Source organism: Mus pahari, chromosome 3, assembly GCF_900095145.1.
Source record: "Mus pahari chromosome 3, PAHARI_EIJ_v1.1, whole genome shotgun sequence".
NCBI lineage: Eukaryota > Metazoa > Chordata > Mammalia > Rodentia > Muridae > Mus > Mus pahari.
The window spans coordinates 162,124,968-162,140,063 of record NC_034592.1 but is presented as its reverse complement, the minus strand read 5'-3'; the positions used below and the strand labels follow the sequence as shown (position 1 = coordinate 162,140,063).

At 51.7% G+C, this 15,096-nt stretch overlaps 1 protein-coding gene across 1 annotated transcript in view; it reads right to left on the bottom strand.

Moving 5' to 3' along the window:
• Cdh4 (cadherin 4) overlaps positions 1–15,096 on the bottom strand; it is a 459,219-nt gene that overhangs the window by 40,721 nt on the left and 403,402 nt on the right. The window contains exon 6 of the mRNA XM_021192528.2: positions 11,378–11,522. Coding sequence (XP_021048187.1) covers positions 11,378–11,522 — 145 coding nt within the window. The remainder of the gene's footprint in view (positions 1–11,377; positions 11,523–15,096) is intronic.

Genomic DNA, 15,096 nt, shown 5'->3' with positions numbered 1-15,096 from the left:
GAGAGAGAGAGAGAGAGAGAGGAAGGAAGGAATGAGAGAGAAGGAAGGAAGGGAGGGAGGGAGAGAAGGAGGGAGGAAAGGAAGAGGCCAGCATAGTGGGGAGTGGGGACTGAAGTTCCCGAGGAAGAGAGAAGAGCTCCTAAAGCCTAACCCATGGTTTGGAAATCAGGAGACCTGGCTGTTTTCACCGCCAGCCCTTAGGGTGAGGTGAGGATGCTCCAGGCTTGAACACTCTGAGCCAAAAGGAAGAAGCAGGCCATGGGTTGCCATGGAAACAACCCAGGAACATTCCCAGCCCTAGAGCAGAGCAGGGGCTCTGCTGGTTTAGTTTTTCTTTCTGAAAGGTGCAGAGAGAACGGGGAGGAGGAAGCCTGGAAAGCTGCTCTGGCTGAGGAGTCCCTCCCTCCTGCTGCCCAAGGATGTTCTACACCCATTGGCCTCTGTACTGTCCATGCAGCAGGCCCTTGAGGACGTCTGATAGTCTGAGGGACAGGCTCATGGGCAGCCTCTGCCATTTTTGCCTCCTGTGAGTGTCAGTTTATCCCTGAAGCCCAAGAGGTGGTTGTCCCCTTCTTGGTCTCTCTCTCTCTCTCTCTCTCTCTCTCTCTCTCTCTCTCTCTCTCTCTCTCTGACTGTTCATGTGTCCCACAGTGAGTGCTTTTACTCCTTTGCACCCTGATGCTTAGAATTTGGGTGGATGGATGTAACCTGAGCTCACGGCCATCCCCGGGGGACAGTTGTGCACATGCTCCGTGAAAAACTGTGGCAAGGGTGGCCCTGGAGGCCAGGAAGGGACGTACGCTCATCTGGTCTCATGTCCAAGGCTATGCAGAAAGCAGAGAGGGCCAGGAAACAGGATGGCAGCGGCTGTGGGGGCAGGGCACAGACACATCCTTTCATTACAGGGTGGGCTGGGTCTGCATTGCCTCATGCCCAGGCCGAAAGCATAACTCATGTGTAGAGATCCATATCTGCCCCCCAAAACAGTGTGAGGAGAAACAGCCTCAAAGAGTCCTTCTACAGGGCTTCAAAAACATGTTTTCACTTGTAAAATACTGCACAGTACCTTAGCCACATAGAAGCACCTCAAAAAGTCCAGGAGCCTGGAAGCAGTTGCTGGCTGCATCAACATCTCAAAGATGCTATCTCCCCAGGCATCCATAGGACATCATGGCCCCCACACTGGGGGGGGGGGAGTTGGGAGGAGACAGGTGTCCTTGGTGACTTAGAAAAGAGCTTGCTGCTGGGTTGCCTGGGGCTGTCTCTTGTCTCCAGAGTGACAGGAGACCACAGTCTCCCAGATCTTGGCGACAGAGTATGAATGTCATCACGACCCCTCGTAGCATGGCGTTTTCTTGCTTCCCCAGTGGAGTGTGTTAAGTTCTGCACAACTGAGTTACAGAGTGTTCAGTGAGCTGGATTTATGGGTCTCAGCAGGGAAGTGGGCAAATTTATTACTCTGCAGGACCCTTGAATCCCACAGACAGATGCATGGCCTTGAGCTGCTGGAAGACCATGTCCTGAGTTATGGCTGCTGCCAGTGGCCTGGGGAGGACCATAGGTAGTGGCCTGGGGAGGACACAGACAGGACACATTTTTCTCCAGACCCTTGCTTGCATTTTTGCAGGTCAAGTGCCTGGATCATGTAACAGAGGCTGCCTGGGTCTTTTACTCAGCTGGGTTGTGCGAGACATCCCGGAGGAAGCTTTGAGGGAGAGCCTAGAGAATGTTCCACAATCATCTGCAGCCCCCTGCAGTCTTTGCTATGGGCCCACCTGGCTTTGTCCCCTATAGACCAGGGGCAGGGCCAATGGTCAGCCAGTGTCAGCCATAGCGCTCTGGATCCCTGGCACTAGCCTATGCCTTATCCTGGAACTTTTTATTTAGTGTGTTTCCACTGGGCCCCAAAAGTCACATGATTAGAAGCACTTTGTCTAGTGGCACAAAAGCAAAAAGGCCTGGGGTGGGAACCAAAGGGCTGAAGAGTCCAGGTGGACGAGCCATAGTCACAGCCCCGGAGAGGCACGCTGACCCTGCCAAGGAACCTCCAGGTTTGGTGGGAAGAAACTGAATCCTGGGAACTTCCCACATGGTGCCTAGAGATGCTCAGATGATGGTCCTGGCCCGATAACCTTGGCTCCAGGTTACTTGGAAGGTTCCAGATTAGGAGGGAAGTGCTAGATTTCCAGAGCATTCCTGGCAGGGATCTGTGCTTGTCTTCGGGGATTACTGTAGCGAAGTGTCCCTGACTGGGGCTTACACAAGCGTTTATGCCCGCAGACAGTGTCGCTTTCCCTCCTGAGGCCCCAGATGCTTTTCAGTTGTTAGAGGTGGTCTCTAGGTCCAAGGGTCTCCACTGGCTCATGGTCGCACCCCTCCAAACTCTGCTCGCCTCTGTCTCACTGGTGAGCCAGTTTCCTCTTCCCTTCTTGGATTTGCATGGAAGAGCAATGTGCGCAAAGATGACCTCTGTTCTTAAAGTAGGCCATGCTCTTCCACCCTGTGCGGACCTGAGTTTGGGGGTCTAGCCTTATACCTATTGTTTATGGGGACTACGTGGGAGGATAGGGCAGGACAGGGCACTGACAGCAGTGACTAAGCACAGGAGGCTGTGACCTTTGTGTGACATGTGCCCGGGTGGCCTGGGTAGCTTTAGAGGCCAGGCAGGGCTCTGAGCTCAGATCAAGTCTGAATCTGGCTATGATCTCCCTGGTACACGGGCTGGCTGCTGCATCTCCTCTTCAAGTCCTAGGTTCTGCTTTTGAAAGCTGGAGCCAAAGGTGCTTTGAGCCTTAGTGTGGAGAAGATTGATCTGGTCTCTGAGTTCCATGCCATTCCAGTGGGCAGCACAGGGCCAGCAAGGGCACGCGCCTCCCCCTTGTGTTGTGAATGGCAAGACGGTGGCCAGCGTCCCCTGCTGACCCTTCCTTCTCCCACTCGGTGAAGTCTGAGGCTACATGGATGACTGCAATCTCCCAGGCACTCTTCCGAGAGTGACTGACTGCCTTACTGCAAAGCCAGACCACCAGCACAATGGCAGGGCTTGTAGCCACCCCCATGCCCCGTGGAGGGAGTACCCACCTTAGCCACATCTGTGCTGGCCTGGGTGCTAGTCAGAGATTGAGAAGGAAGCTGATTTTCCAGAACTTTCTCTGGAGGCCCTCAAAGTTCCCTACCCCTTCGTGGAGAAACATTTAGATTTTTCCCTGTGAGCAGAGCCAGGCAAGCCAAATGAGCCATCTTTTCTCTGGGCTCAGGGGTGTGGCTTGCCTCTCACCTGGAGGGTGACGGCACCTCCTTTCTGAACGCGCTGGTAAGTAGTGGGAGAGCACGGAGGACTCCAGGCTCCACTCTTCCTTGGAACCCGTGTACCACGCTGCCACATGCCTTAAAGGATTAATTTCACAAGCCTTAAATTGCAGTTTAATTTGAAAACTAATTCAGCCCCATAATTGGCTTTCTGCTCAAATCACTGAGGCTAAAGATTTAAATTCTTAATATTCAGATGACTTTCAAGTATCTGGTGCCATCTGTGCACCAGGCCGTGGCATTAATCTAAGGGGACTTCCACCGGCGCAGAAATGAAATAAATAAATACGGGGCTTGCTAATAGAATAATCTATTCAAGCCGGAGCCCTGCCTTGTACAGATGAGCGTTTCTCTCACTCCCGACTTGTAGATTCTTCTGCTATTTAATATTTTTTTACGTGACATCAATTTCAGAATTCACAGCAGGGGTGGGTGTCTCCACACTGCTACGAGGGGTCAGGGTGGAGTTAAGACGCGGTCAAGACCCGGTTTTGCTCTAGCCATTTAAGATGCTGTGAGCTGGCTGTGGGCTTTCTGGCCAGAAGCATGACAGAGGTTCTGTGGCCAACCTGGGGCTGCTCCAGAAAGGACATAGGCCTGGGGAGAGGACACAGCGGGTGAAGAGCTTCCTGTACAAGCACGAGGACCCGAGCTTTGATCCCCAGGGTCCACATGAAAGTCGGGTGCAGTAACGCTCAAATCTGTAATCCCAGCATGGGAAGATGGGAGTGGAGATGGGAGTGGATCCCCGAGAGCTGATTTTGGAAGGGTGGAAGGTGAAGACTGGGGTCCTCTGACCTCCACACTCACACTTTGGCAAGCACACATCTACACACATGTACAGGAACACACATACACATGCATATAAGCACACACATATTGCACATACACAATATATATATATTTTTTAAAAGGCGATGCATGTATGGTTAGGGTGATTCTGGGGAAGGGAGCCCCAGTTAACAGGGCGCTGTCCTAGGTGAGACCCTGAGCTCTACCTAGTGTGCCATCTGTCATGGTGTGAGTGTGAACTGCTCCCTCCAGGCCTGGGTGACTGAACTGTTCCCTCCAGTCCTGGGTGAGACCTGAATCCTAGTGTGCAGTCTGTTATGACTGAGTGTGAACTTGCCCCCTGGCCTGGGTGAGACTGAATCCTAGTGTGCTGTCTGTCATGATTGAGTGTGAACTGCCCCCTGGCCTGGGTGAGACTGAATCCTAGTGTGCCATCTGTCATGGTGTGAGTGTGTACTTGACCCCACCTCCCCTGGCCTGGGTGAGACCTGAATCCTAGTGTGCAGTCTGTCATGATTGAGTGTGAACTGCCCCCCTGGCCTGGGTGAGGCTTGAACCCTAGAATACCATCTGTCATGGTTGGGTGTGAACTGTTCCCCCTAGGCCTGGGTGAGACCTGAATCCTAGTGTGTCATCTGTCATGGTTGAGTGTGAACTGTTCCCCTCACCCCAGGTCTGGGTGAGACTTAAACCCTAGAATGCCATTTGTCATGGTGTGAGTGTATTCTTAATCCCTTCTCCCCTGGCCTGGGTGAGGCCTGAATCCTAGTGTGTTGTTATCTGTCATGGTGTGAGTGTGAACTGTGGTGCCCATGTTTGCATACTTGGTCCCTACTTGGTTGTGCTATTTGAGAGGTCGTGGAAACTTTCAGAGGCAGAACCTGTCTGGGAGGACGTGAGTCACAGAGGGGAGGCTACGAGATATTCTATAGTCTGAGACCCCCTCCTCACCCTGCTTCCTCTCTGGTCTGTCTCCTGTCACAGAGATGTGAGCAGTCCTAGCTGTACGCTCTCCCGCCTTAGAGTCACTTGGTACAAGCTTCCCCTCAATGATGGGCTGACCCTCGAACTGTCAGTTGAGGTAACTTTTTCTTTAGTAAGTCACGTTTGCCTCAGCACTGAGGACGGCCACCAACACCCGTCCCAGGCCTCAATGTTGCTGTAACTCACTTCCACTCAGTGGGTGTGTGTATATGGCCCCAGAAAGACTCTCATCTGAGGGGGAAGAAGGCCGTAGCAGCCCATTGAGTGGTGAGGGTAAGGACTCCTGATGTAGGCTCTTAAAGGACTGCTGGCCCACAGCAGGAAGGTCAGCTTTTAAATATATCTTCCTACATTTCTGAAGCGATGTTAAATTCAACAAAAGCCATTCGAGGTTTGGGAAATGATGTGGATGCTCTTATCTAGCCCTCCTCAACCACAAAGTAGGTGATTTTATTTCTGTTTTGTCAGCATGTAAGATGAAAAGCTCGCTCTAGGCCACACCAGGGTCACATGATGGCTGGACAGTAGAAAACCTGGGCAAGCAGAGCCCCTGGGTTCCACACAGATGTTGGGTTAGGAGCACTGTCCCACCTCCAGGAGTTCACAATTCCCACATTGTGAGGGAATGGGGAGAAAACTCAGATACCGTCCATCCCAACACCCACACCTACAGCTGTCACAATAGTGACACAGGCAAGGGGACTGTGGGCTGTGTGGAGGGAGTAATTCTCAATGCACCTTTGAGAACAATCTAATTAGAGGCAGTCAGAGACACGAGCGGTCACCGCAGAGGGTGCACAGATGGCGAGAGACATGGGACAAGATGCTGCATGTCACTTGTCATTAGGGAAACACACTCTCTGACTGTAGCGAACATCTCTGTGCACCCGCCCACTGCTGCGCACAGAGGCTGTCGATGGATGCAGAGGTGCCTGCCGTTCACCACGGCAGCCACAGCACAGAGGGCAGCTCCCAGAGGAAGGGAAGGGCACGGGTGCGTTTTACATCGTCCACTGCTCACAACGCTATCCCTGGATCCCAGTGTCCTCTAAAGACCCTTGCCTTAAAGGTCAGGTCCTCAGCAAGGGGTGCTGTTGGGACGGGGTGACAACATACTGTGCTTTGCTAGGAAGGATTCCAAAGGGCTCGGGCCGAGGCAGATCTGCGCACTGAGAGGCCTTCGGATCTGATGCTTCGACCTTGCCATCGGATCCATTCCTTGGTGGGTTCCTAGCTGGAAGGCTTTGTTATTAGTACTGGTGGTGGGAACCAGAGGTGGGCAGTGACCCGAGGAAGTATGTCACTGGGGCATGTATTTGAGGGGTATATTTTGTTCCTGGCCACTCTGTTGCTCTGTGCTCTTTTGGTATGAGATTTCAGCCTCCCCTCAGACTCACAGCCCCGGAGCCAGCCAACCGTGGCTGAACTCCCTGAAATGGAGAGAGCCCTAGGAAAGCTCTCCTCTATATAAGGTGACCGTGTCAGGAACAGCATCACAGAGGTGGGAGCTTCCACACTGCACGAGCTGGCACCCCTTCCAAGGACCTTTATCCCAGAGAAACGAGGCTGCGTTCGCAAACCTTCTACCTATATGTTTCCACTCAGCAGCTTCGGTTTGAGGGTCTCAAGCTGGGCAGCACTTTCCTGACGCTAGAGAGCCAGCCAGCAAACTGTGGCTTGTACTATGGAGCTCTGCCCTGGGAGCCACGTGACGGCCTGGATGAGTGCAAGTGCCAACCCCAGAGGTTCTGTGGTTCCATCTACACAGAGAGAAGAACATGACAGGGTTTGCCAGGGTGAGGGTGAGGTGGGGGAAGGGCTGCAGCTATAAAAGGGTGGTGGGAGAGGGTTTCCTGAGGGGTCTGTCGTCTTTCTTTTCCTCATTGCTGGTCTGACTGGATAGCTGACAGGAAGGAACGTATGGGAAGAGGAGTTAATTTCAGTTCACAGTTGCACGGTATGTGATAGAGGGAGGGGGTGGAGGTGAGGCGGCGGCTCTGGGAGCAAGGGGGTGGAGGTGAGGCGGTGGTTCTGGGAGCAGCCGTGGCTTCTGGCTTTCCCCAGGCTTCATGACACAGGAAGTGGAGAGCAGACAGGAAAGGGGATTGGCTTTTCAAACCTTAAGGCCTATTCCCAGTGATCTACTTCCTATACCTGGCTCCATACCTATCCCAAAGGTTCCACGAGCCCATGGGGGCATTTATATTACATCATATTTATATTACATCATATATTTTTATAGGTCTTTTGTGTCTTGATGGCTGGGGTCACAGAGTGACATGGGTGCATAGAAACAGACACCTAGACACAAACGCCTACACAAACACATACACACATATACACATACATATACACACATGCATAGGCTCACACACAAACACAGACATACATAGATATACACACACAGACACAAACACCTACACAGATACACACACATATACATGTGTAGGCTCATATACAAACACCTATACAGGTATACACACATACATGCATAGGGTCACACACAAACATAAACATACACAGATATACACACACAGGCACAGACATCTACACAAACACATACACACACATACACGCATAGACTCACACACAAGCATAGACACACAATACACATACATGCATCGGCTCACACACATACACACACATATAAATACATGCATAGGCTCATACACAAAAATAAACACACAGAAATATACACACACAGACACAAACATCTAGACACTGACAGGCAGACATATGCTCGCAGACACATAGGTACACATACACAGATACATACACATAAGTGAGTACAGCAGGTGATGCTGGCCAGCCCGTAACATGGCTGTGGTGGAACCGATGATGCTACCTCCTGGTCTGGAGGCTTCTACTGTGGGAGCCAGGTGAAGAGTGGTGGTGGCTATGTTTCTTCTCACAGCTACATGAGAGTATATATTTTCTCAACAAGCCCGTAATTTAGGCAAAAAGACATTTCTAGTGAATTCCTACAATTGAGAGAAGACTAAGGCTCTGGAGAAAACTGAGGGGACCCCAGGCTGCTTGTGGGACCCCAGGCAGCTCATGAGTGGCCCTGAGCAAACCCCACCCTTCAACGTTCTCTGCCGGCTTAGTCAATATTTAATCTTTTCCCATTTGTTTTCCATTAGGACGCATATCCGAAACCTCTCATTAGCCCATCTTTCCAGAGAATAATGACTAATTTCCGACAGTAGCTTCCCTTTCTCCTACAAAGACCCTTCCATTATTGTAATTTACTGACGGAGGAGGAGAAATTACAGGCAATTTCCAGGGCCCAGGGACTACGCTACAGGAAGGGACGCACGTCCTTGGCCTTGGCTGGGGTCTGGGGAGGAAGGAGGCGCCAGGTTAATGTGACATCATCTGGCTTCATCCCATAGTTGGTCTGACTATGTGACTCCTTCAGGGACCAGAGACAGATTTCGTAGTTCCGGGAGCCCTGAAAGGTCACTCAGAAGCAGCCTGAGAGCCGGGTTCAGATCTGTGAGGGCTTCTGTTGTTCGGCTGGCTCTGGGAAGGACCCACTGTTTGCATCTGCAGGCTCAGTGGCTTGTGGGGATTTCGGAGAGGTGCTGAGGCGGCTTGCTGCTTCTGTTGCCTTAATGAGTCAATGCCAGGTAGACATGCTGTTTGATATTTATTTATTTATTTATTTATTTATTTATTTATTTTCTGTTTGCTTTAAAAGAAAGTGTGGGAAGCTTGGTTTGTGAGAGGGAAGGCCAGGAGAATTTCAGGCCCATTAGCTAAGCCCCAGGTCCTGGATGAGAGGCCACCTGCCTCTGTGCTAATGAGAACACACCCCAGCTGAGCTGAGCCTTCCCTCCAGCCCCTCCAAGATGTGCCCTTGGCTGCCCTCATTCGGTCTCTTGTAGCTAATTTGCCCGCCCACCGCCTGCCCCTGCCCCTCGAGGGACTGCCTTGGGATGAGCTGCCTGAGGTTCCACAGAAATAATGTTACATCCCATTCTCTCCGGTGACACTGGGCTCACCAGTGTCTTCCCATCCTGAAAGACAATCATTTGAAAATGCAATCGCTTTGTTGAAGCAGCAGCCCCCAGAGACGGGACAATGACAACCTCTGCCAACGGAGGAGAGTGTGATAAATGTTTGCCCTCCTGCCTTAGTCAGAGGAGAGACTGACCTCTCATGGGGGCTGTGGAGCCCGGGGAGCAGGGGCTCCTTGGAAGACAGCCTACCCTGGCTCTGCTTGCTCTGGGTCTCTGAGAAAAACCTGCTTCTGTTTTACCCAGTGCTCTGCAGAGCTCAGGATCGCTGCTGGAACTCCAGGGCTGGGGCTGGCAGATAAAGTCTAGGAAGCTAGGTAAATAGTGAGGGAAAAATAAAGGGGGAAACTTTGTAATGTATCTGAGAGTTGCTCAGGGCATAGCCGTGTGGAGTGGCTTGCTGTCTGTCTGAACTTCAAGGTTACCTGGGTGTCATGTGTTTTTAAATGTCTATATCTGGTATCTTCGGCTGAGGTTTCTGTGATCTCATTCATCCCAAGGCTTGTCTAGTGAGGTCCTCCCACCCCCTCATCACAGGACACAGCTCAGTAGGATCACCTAGGGGTTATATCTCTCGAAGAGACCAAGCTAGTGGGTCTATCAGGCATGGGTCTGGCTAGCACTCTGTGCCCTTATGTAAGCCTCCAGCAGGGTTGGGAATTGTGGGTACCTGTGTTGTGATCCCCATAAACAGCTGCGTGGGTCCACAGTGTCCTCACTGCTAAAGGGTGACTGGTCCATTTGCTTGTCAGGACTGTGGAATGCAGGGACGGTGACACCTGACTGGTAGTGAGGGCCCTGTCACATGGTAAAGCCATATGTCCCATGGGTCTGTGGGAAGACAGGCTCTTGGGTCAGTTCTCAGGGGAACAGAGGCCCTGACACAGGGGCTCACCTCCTGGGACGGGAGAAGGGTTTGCTTGCTTGGTGGGCCTTGGTCGCTGGCCTGGTTTCCCAGTTCTGGTCGGCTCAGTGTCTTCCTTTCCCATGTCCTCTTGCAACACATGTTCCCCTCTCCTATGCTTCAGACCTAGTCTAATGTTACCATATAGACAAAGACAAGACCAAGGGCCAAAGCAAAATCTCCCACTCTAGGCCTAACACTTGGTGCCTGACCCAGGATACAAACAATTAGAGCAATTCCTAATGGTTCCTGGGCCTCACTCCAAACGGCCAGTCTTGTGGAGGACAAGCGATGTTAAACAATTTACTACTTTAAGGGGAGGTAGCACAGTTGGTAACACGATTACTTGGCAAATATGAGGACCTATGTTCGACTTACAGAAGCCATGTGAAAGAGCCAGGCTCAGTGGAACATGCTTGCAAACCTAGAGCTGGAGAGGCATAGACAGACAAAGCCCTGGGGCTTGCTGGCCTGCCAGTTTAGTCTATGAGTTCTAGACTAGTAAGGCCCTGTCTCAAGGAACAGGGTGGATGAGCAATGCTCAAGGTTAACCTCTGACCTCCACATGCACTGACACATGTGCACTGACACATGCACACTCACACATGTTCACTCTCACATGTGCATTGATACATGTGCACTCACACAGGTGCACTCTCACATGAGCACTCACATATGTGCACTGACACAGATACACTTACACATGTGCACTCTTACATGTGCAACTTCTCATAATTGCCTTAAAATATCTCCACTCCTCTCAGGAGTCTTTTCATTCATCCACTGTCTTTCTGTCCTCAACATCTAGTCTTCCTTAAAATACTCATATCTGCAGAGAGACTCTTATAACCATTACCTGTCAATAAAAAAGTGTGTGGCTAATGAACTGAGGCTGTATTAGAAGGTGGGATGTCTGGCATGGACAGAGAGAATTCGGGGAGAGAATGAAAGGTGAGAGAGATTCGTCCCAGGAATGATGAGGGAACAAATGTAATCCAGCAGGTAGCTGAGACTAATTAATAAATAATTAGTCTCAGAGTCATTGCTGCTGGGAATTAAGTGGTTGGGAAGAAAAAAAAAACACCTAGATTTCACACACATCAATTCTAGTCTGGTTAAAAGCTTTGTTCTCTTGTCTAGGGCCCATTGTCTCGTCTCTGGCATGGCAGTCCCCTCTTCTCCTTCTGCATCTGAGGTTAGAGCTCCATCAGTCTATTCTCTGTAGCTACAGTGCCTGTTCTCTGCAGACTCTCTGTACCCCGAAGTGTGTGAGAATGGGAGTTATAAAGCCTTGGGAAGCAGTGCTGTATGTTACAGTCCCAGCCCCATGTCCTGCAGAGTGCATGGTGTCCCCAGAAAGCCTCACCTGGCTTGGAGCCCTCATCCACAGAGCCATTGTAGACCTGGTTGATGAACTCGGGACGGTTGTCATTCATGTCGATGACATAGATGTACAGGTCAATAGGATTCTCCACCTTGTTACCGTTCATATCCACCGCGTGGGCTCGGAGCTGCAGAGCAACAGACACACACGTCAGAGCTGGCAGCCACATTCGGGGGACGATTGTCTCCGGTGAGGGTGGTCACAACTCTGGGGTAACCCAATAGCTCCCTGCTCCCTGGAGAAAAGCAGGGGCAACCTGACCAGCTCAGGGTGGGACTGAGACACCCAGAAACTTCTGTGAGCCTTGGCTCTGTGCAGATGGGGTCATGTTGGCAGAAACAGGATGGCATCCTCTGAATGTGATGCCAAGGGCCCCTCAGTCTGGCATCTTCACATGCCTGAGCCGGACAGGTGCCCTGCAGATGAGACTTTACATTTTCTCATGGTGATTGCAGCTAGGCCACTGTGACTCATGGTGCCTGCTCCTGAGAGGCTGAGGGGAGGGCCTGGGGAGAGATCTTCATGGGGGTACACACAGGCGGAGGGTATGTGAGGCTTCAGAACTGGGTGTCAAGGAGGGGCAGAGGGAGGACCAAGCTGGTCAGGACCCCTGGGGACCTGTTGCAGTCTTTTTGGGCTCAGCAGACTGTTCACCCTCTGGAAGGTTTTTTTGCCCCTGCTTCAGCTATGTCTGCAGTTCTGAGCTTTCTCATAGAGAGGAGGACAAGCCCAAGAGGCCTTGCTGGCTCCCTCCTCACTGCTCTTGACCCTGAGTGGCTGTGGATGAGCACGGAGGGCCCTGTCTTCCCTCCCCTAGGTGGCTGATGTAGCCGTGGTGGGAGCTCCCACTTGGGCAACAGTGAGGGGTGAGCCCTGTGGGTTTTCATGACTGGTTTCTGCAGAAGTGATGTCATCCTAGTCCCTTGCCACAGGTGGACAGAGGACCTGGCAGTCACAGGAGCTCTGTGCTCACCACATGCTAGTTAATTTGCATGACTTTTGGTCTCATTACATTGAAATCCTTGATGCCTTCTGGAACTGAGGCCACCCTCCACTTAACTCCGGGAATAAAACTCTATGCCTGTGCTGTTCTCAGGACAAGCAGGGGCGGGGTGGGGGTGGGGCAGCAGAGTGGGCTGTGCACCGATTGCCACAGGCTGAAGCTAATAAGTCTGAAGACTTTGAGCCTGCAGACTCCTCCCGTGGGAAGATGAAGGAAGATGCAGAAGAGGGCAGGCTGCAAAGCCCCCAGCTACAGCTGGTTCCCTGCCTGGGATACCCTGCCAACAGCTGCTACATCCCAGAAGCATGAAAGTAATTTTGGGGATGCCCTGAAGCACAGGGCAGATAGAATATTCCAGTGGGAAATCAGAGGGCTTGATAGGGCAAGTCAAGGCCTCGGGGAGGGGACGAAGCAGAATGTGGAAACTCCTCAGGCCGGGGACTTTCTTTTATAGACCACGATAATTAAAAACGAGTCTGTCTAATCTTGGAAGAAGTGAGTTAAATCAGTGAGCGGCTTCCTCCTGTGGGCATGAGGAAGCGAAGCGCTCTGATACAGGGCTGACTCCGGGTGATCCGCCACCAGGGAGAGACAGGGGAGTGGATAGGCTATGCCTGTTGTCTTTCTCCCAACCTTCAATCCCACACCTGGTTGAGCTCCCCTCTAGACTCGAGCATAGATGTCGCTAAAGAATATATTCTAGAAGTGGTGTGTGCATGAGGCAGGCAGGAGGACTGGGGGAGTGGGGGTGGGGCGTCAGGGGTCGAGGAGAAGGTGGCAGAGAGAGGACGGGGTGTGGCCTGCCAGAGTGGTCCTTGTCAGGGCGAGTGTGAGAAAGAAGAGCGCAGGGCTATATCTGTCAAGTGTTACCTGAACTTCACAGAGTGAGGCAGAGCTCCCGGGGAGCCTTGGGGACTCTAGACAAGTGCTTCCTCACAGCAGCCAGCAGCCAAGCTGAGCGCTTACTTACTTACTACCGCCTGTTCCAGCCTCTCCACCTGACCGAAGCTTCAGTCTCAAACAGTCTGCCAGCCCCCAAATGAAGCCCAGTACCAAGACCAGCTCCATCTCCGTGTCCTCCAGTTGTTCGGTCTGAGAATAAAATCATCTTTCTGCTCGAAAAGGACACAATGACTTTCCAACTCTGCTCCTGAGGGAATCTCTCCACCCAAGCTAACAAGACAATGTGCTTCCTCACTTTTTCGGCCAACCTTGGCCTCTACCACGTGAGAAGCAGAGTGAGGATGCACAGAAGGTGTTTCCTGGGACACCCAGGGAGATGCTATTAGCATCAGCTGCTTGTGTCTAGCTCTGAAAATCTGGAGACCCAATTTTCTCAGGGGTGTGAGGCCATGAAGGATTCGATTGTTCCCCAGCTTAGAACTGCATGTGTTCCCCAAAACTTGGGCCATGCTTACACCAGTCATTTCTGTTTTCCCTGTGTCCAACACAGGGCCCAACACATACTGAATGCTCAAGAAGCAAACCTAGAGTGGAGGGATGGATGTGTGGTTAGGATGGGCAAGTGGGCAGATGATGGATGGGTGGATGGTGGATGTGGCTAGGTAAACAGCTGGGCAGGTGGGTAGGTAAACAGATGGGCAGGAGGGTAGGAAAACAGATGGGCAGGAGTATGAATGAATAGATAGACAGGTGGACAGGCAGGTTGAGTGGATGGGCAGATGGTAGATGGACAGACAGTATACGAGTAGGTGGTTAGATATGCAGCTGGGTGGATACATGGATTGGTGGAAGATGTGTGAACAGGAAGGTGTCTGTAAGTGTGAGTGGATGACCACACGGATGAGAAATGAAGTCTGTGGAAACGGGGGTGTCTGGACGGATCATGCTTTTTCTTGAAGTTTCTGTGAAAGGGGACAGCTGGAGAGCCTCTAAGACTGTGGTCACTCTTGTTTCTCTCGGCTCATCACAGAAGCCATGGGATGTGCAGGAGCTCCTGGTCTGTGGACTATAAAACGCAGCTACTTAGGGCTCAGTGATTGTCTCAGGGCAGGAGATTTGTGGCTCAGAAGAGACAAACCACATTCCTGAGGCTGCTTCCCCAGTCCTTCAGCACAGCACCCTACTCCTCAAGGCTTGTAGGGGTTTGTTTGGATAACCAGTGACAGATTTAACCTCCTGTAATCCCCCCTTTACATAAACAGGCACTGAGTGGCCTCAGGGACAAGCTCTGTCCTTGCCGGAGGATATAGTGTGGACAACCTGACAAGTCCTTGTGCACATGGGGCTTCCTTTGGAGGGAGGAGATGGATGATCAATCCTGAACAAATGGCCATCAGACAGAGGAGTACCAGGGTCAGCTTGCAATCAGCACAGAGCTGAAGCAAGAAGTCACAGCAATTAACAGGACAGTATGGGGCAGAGCTGAGAGCGATTGTCAACGCACCGGGCATCCAACATCTTGGCATTTAGCCACAGGTACACACCACACCCCGAATACGCCCACCTTCGTGCTCTTCACCTGACAGGACCGTGATCTTTATAACTGTGCACAGCTGAGATCTCTTCATGCTGAGAGGCCTAAATCAAGAGTGGGCTCAGTGACTTGCCTGAGGCTCAGAGGTGAAGTGAGGGCCTGGTCCTCACAGGCAGAGCCCAGGGAATCAGCCACAATGCACAATGTCATCTGGCCATCACATCAGAGAGAGAGAGAGAGAGAGAGAGAGAGAGAGAGAGA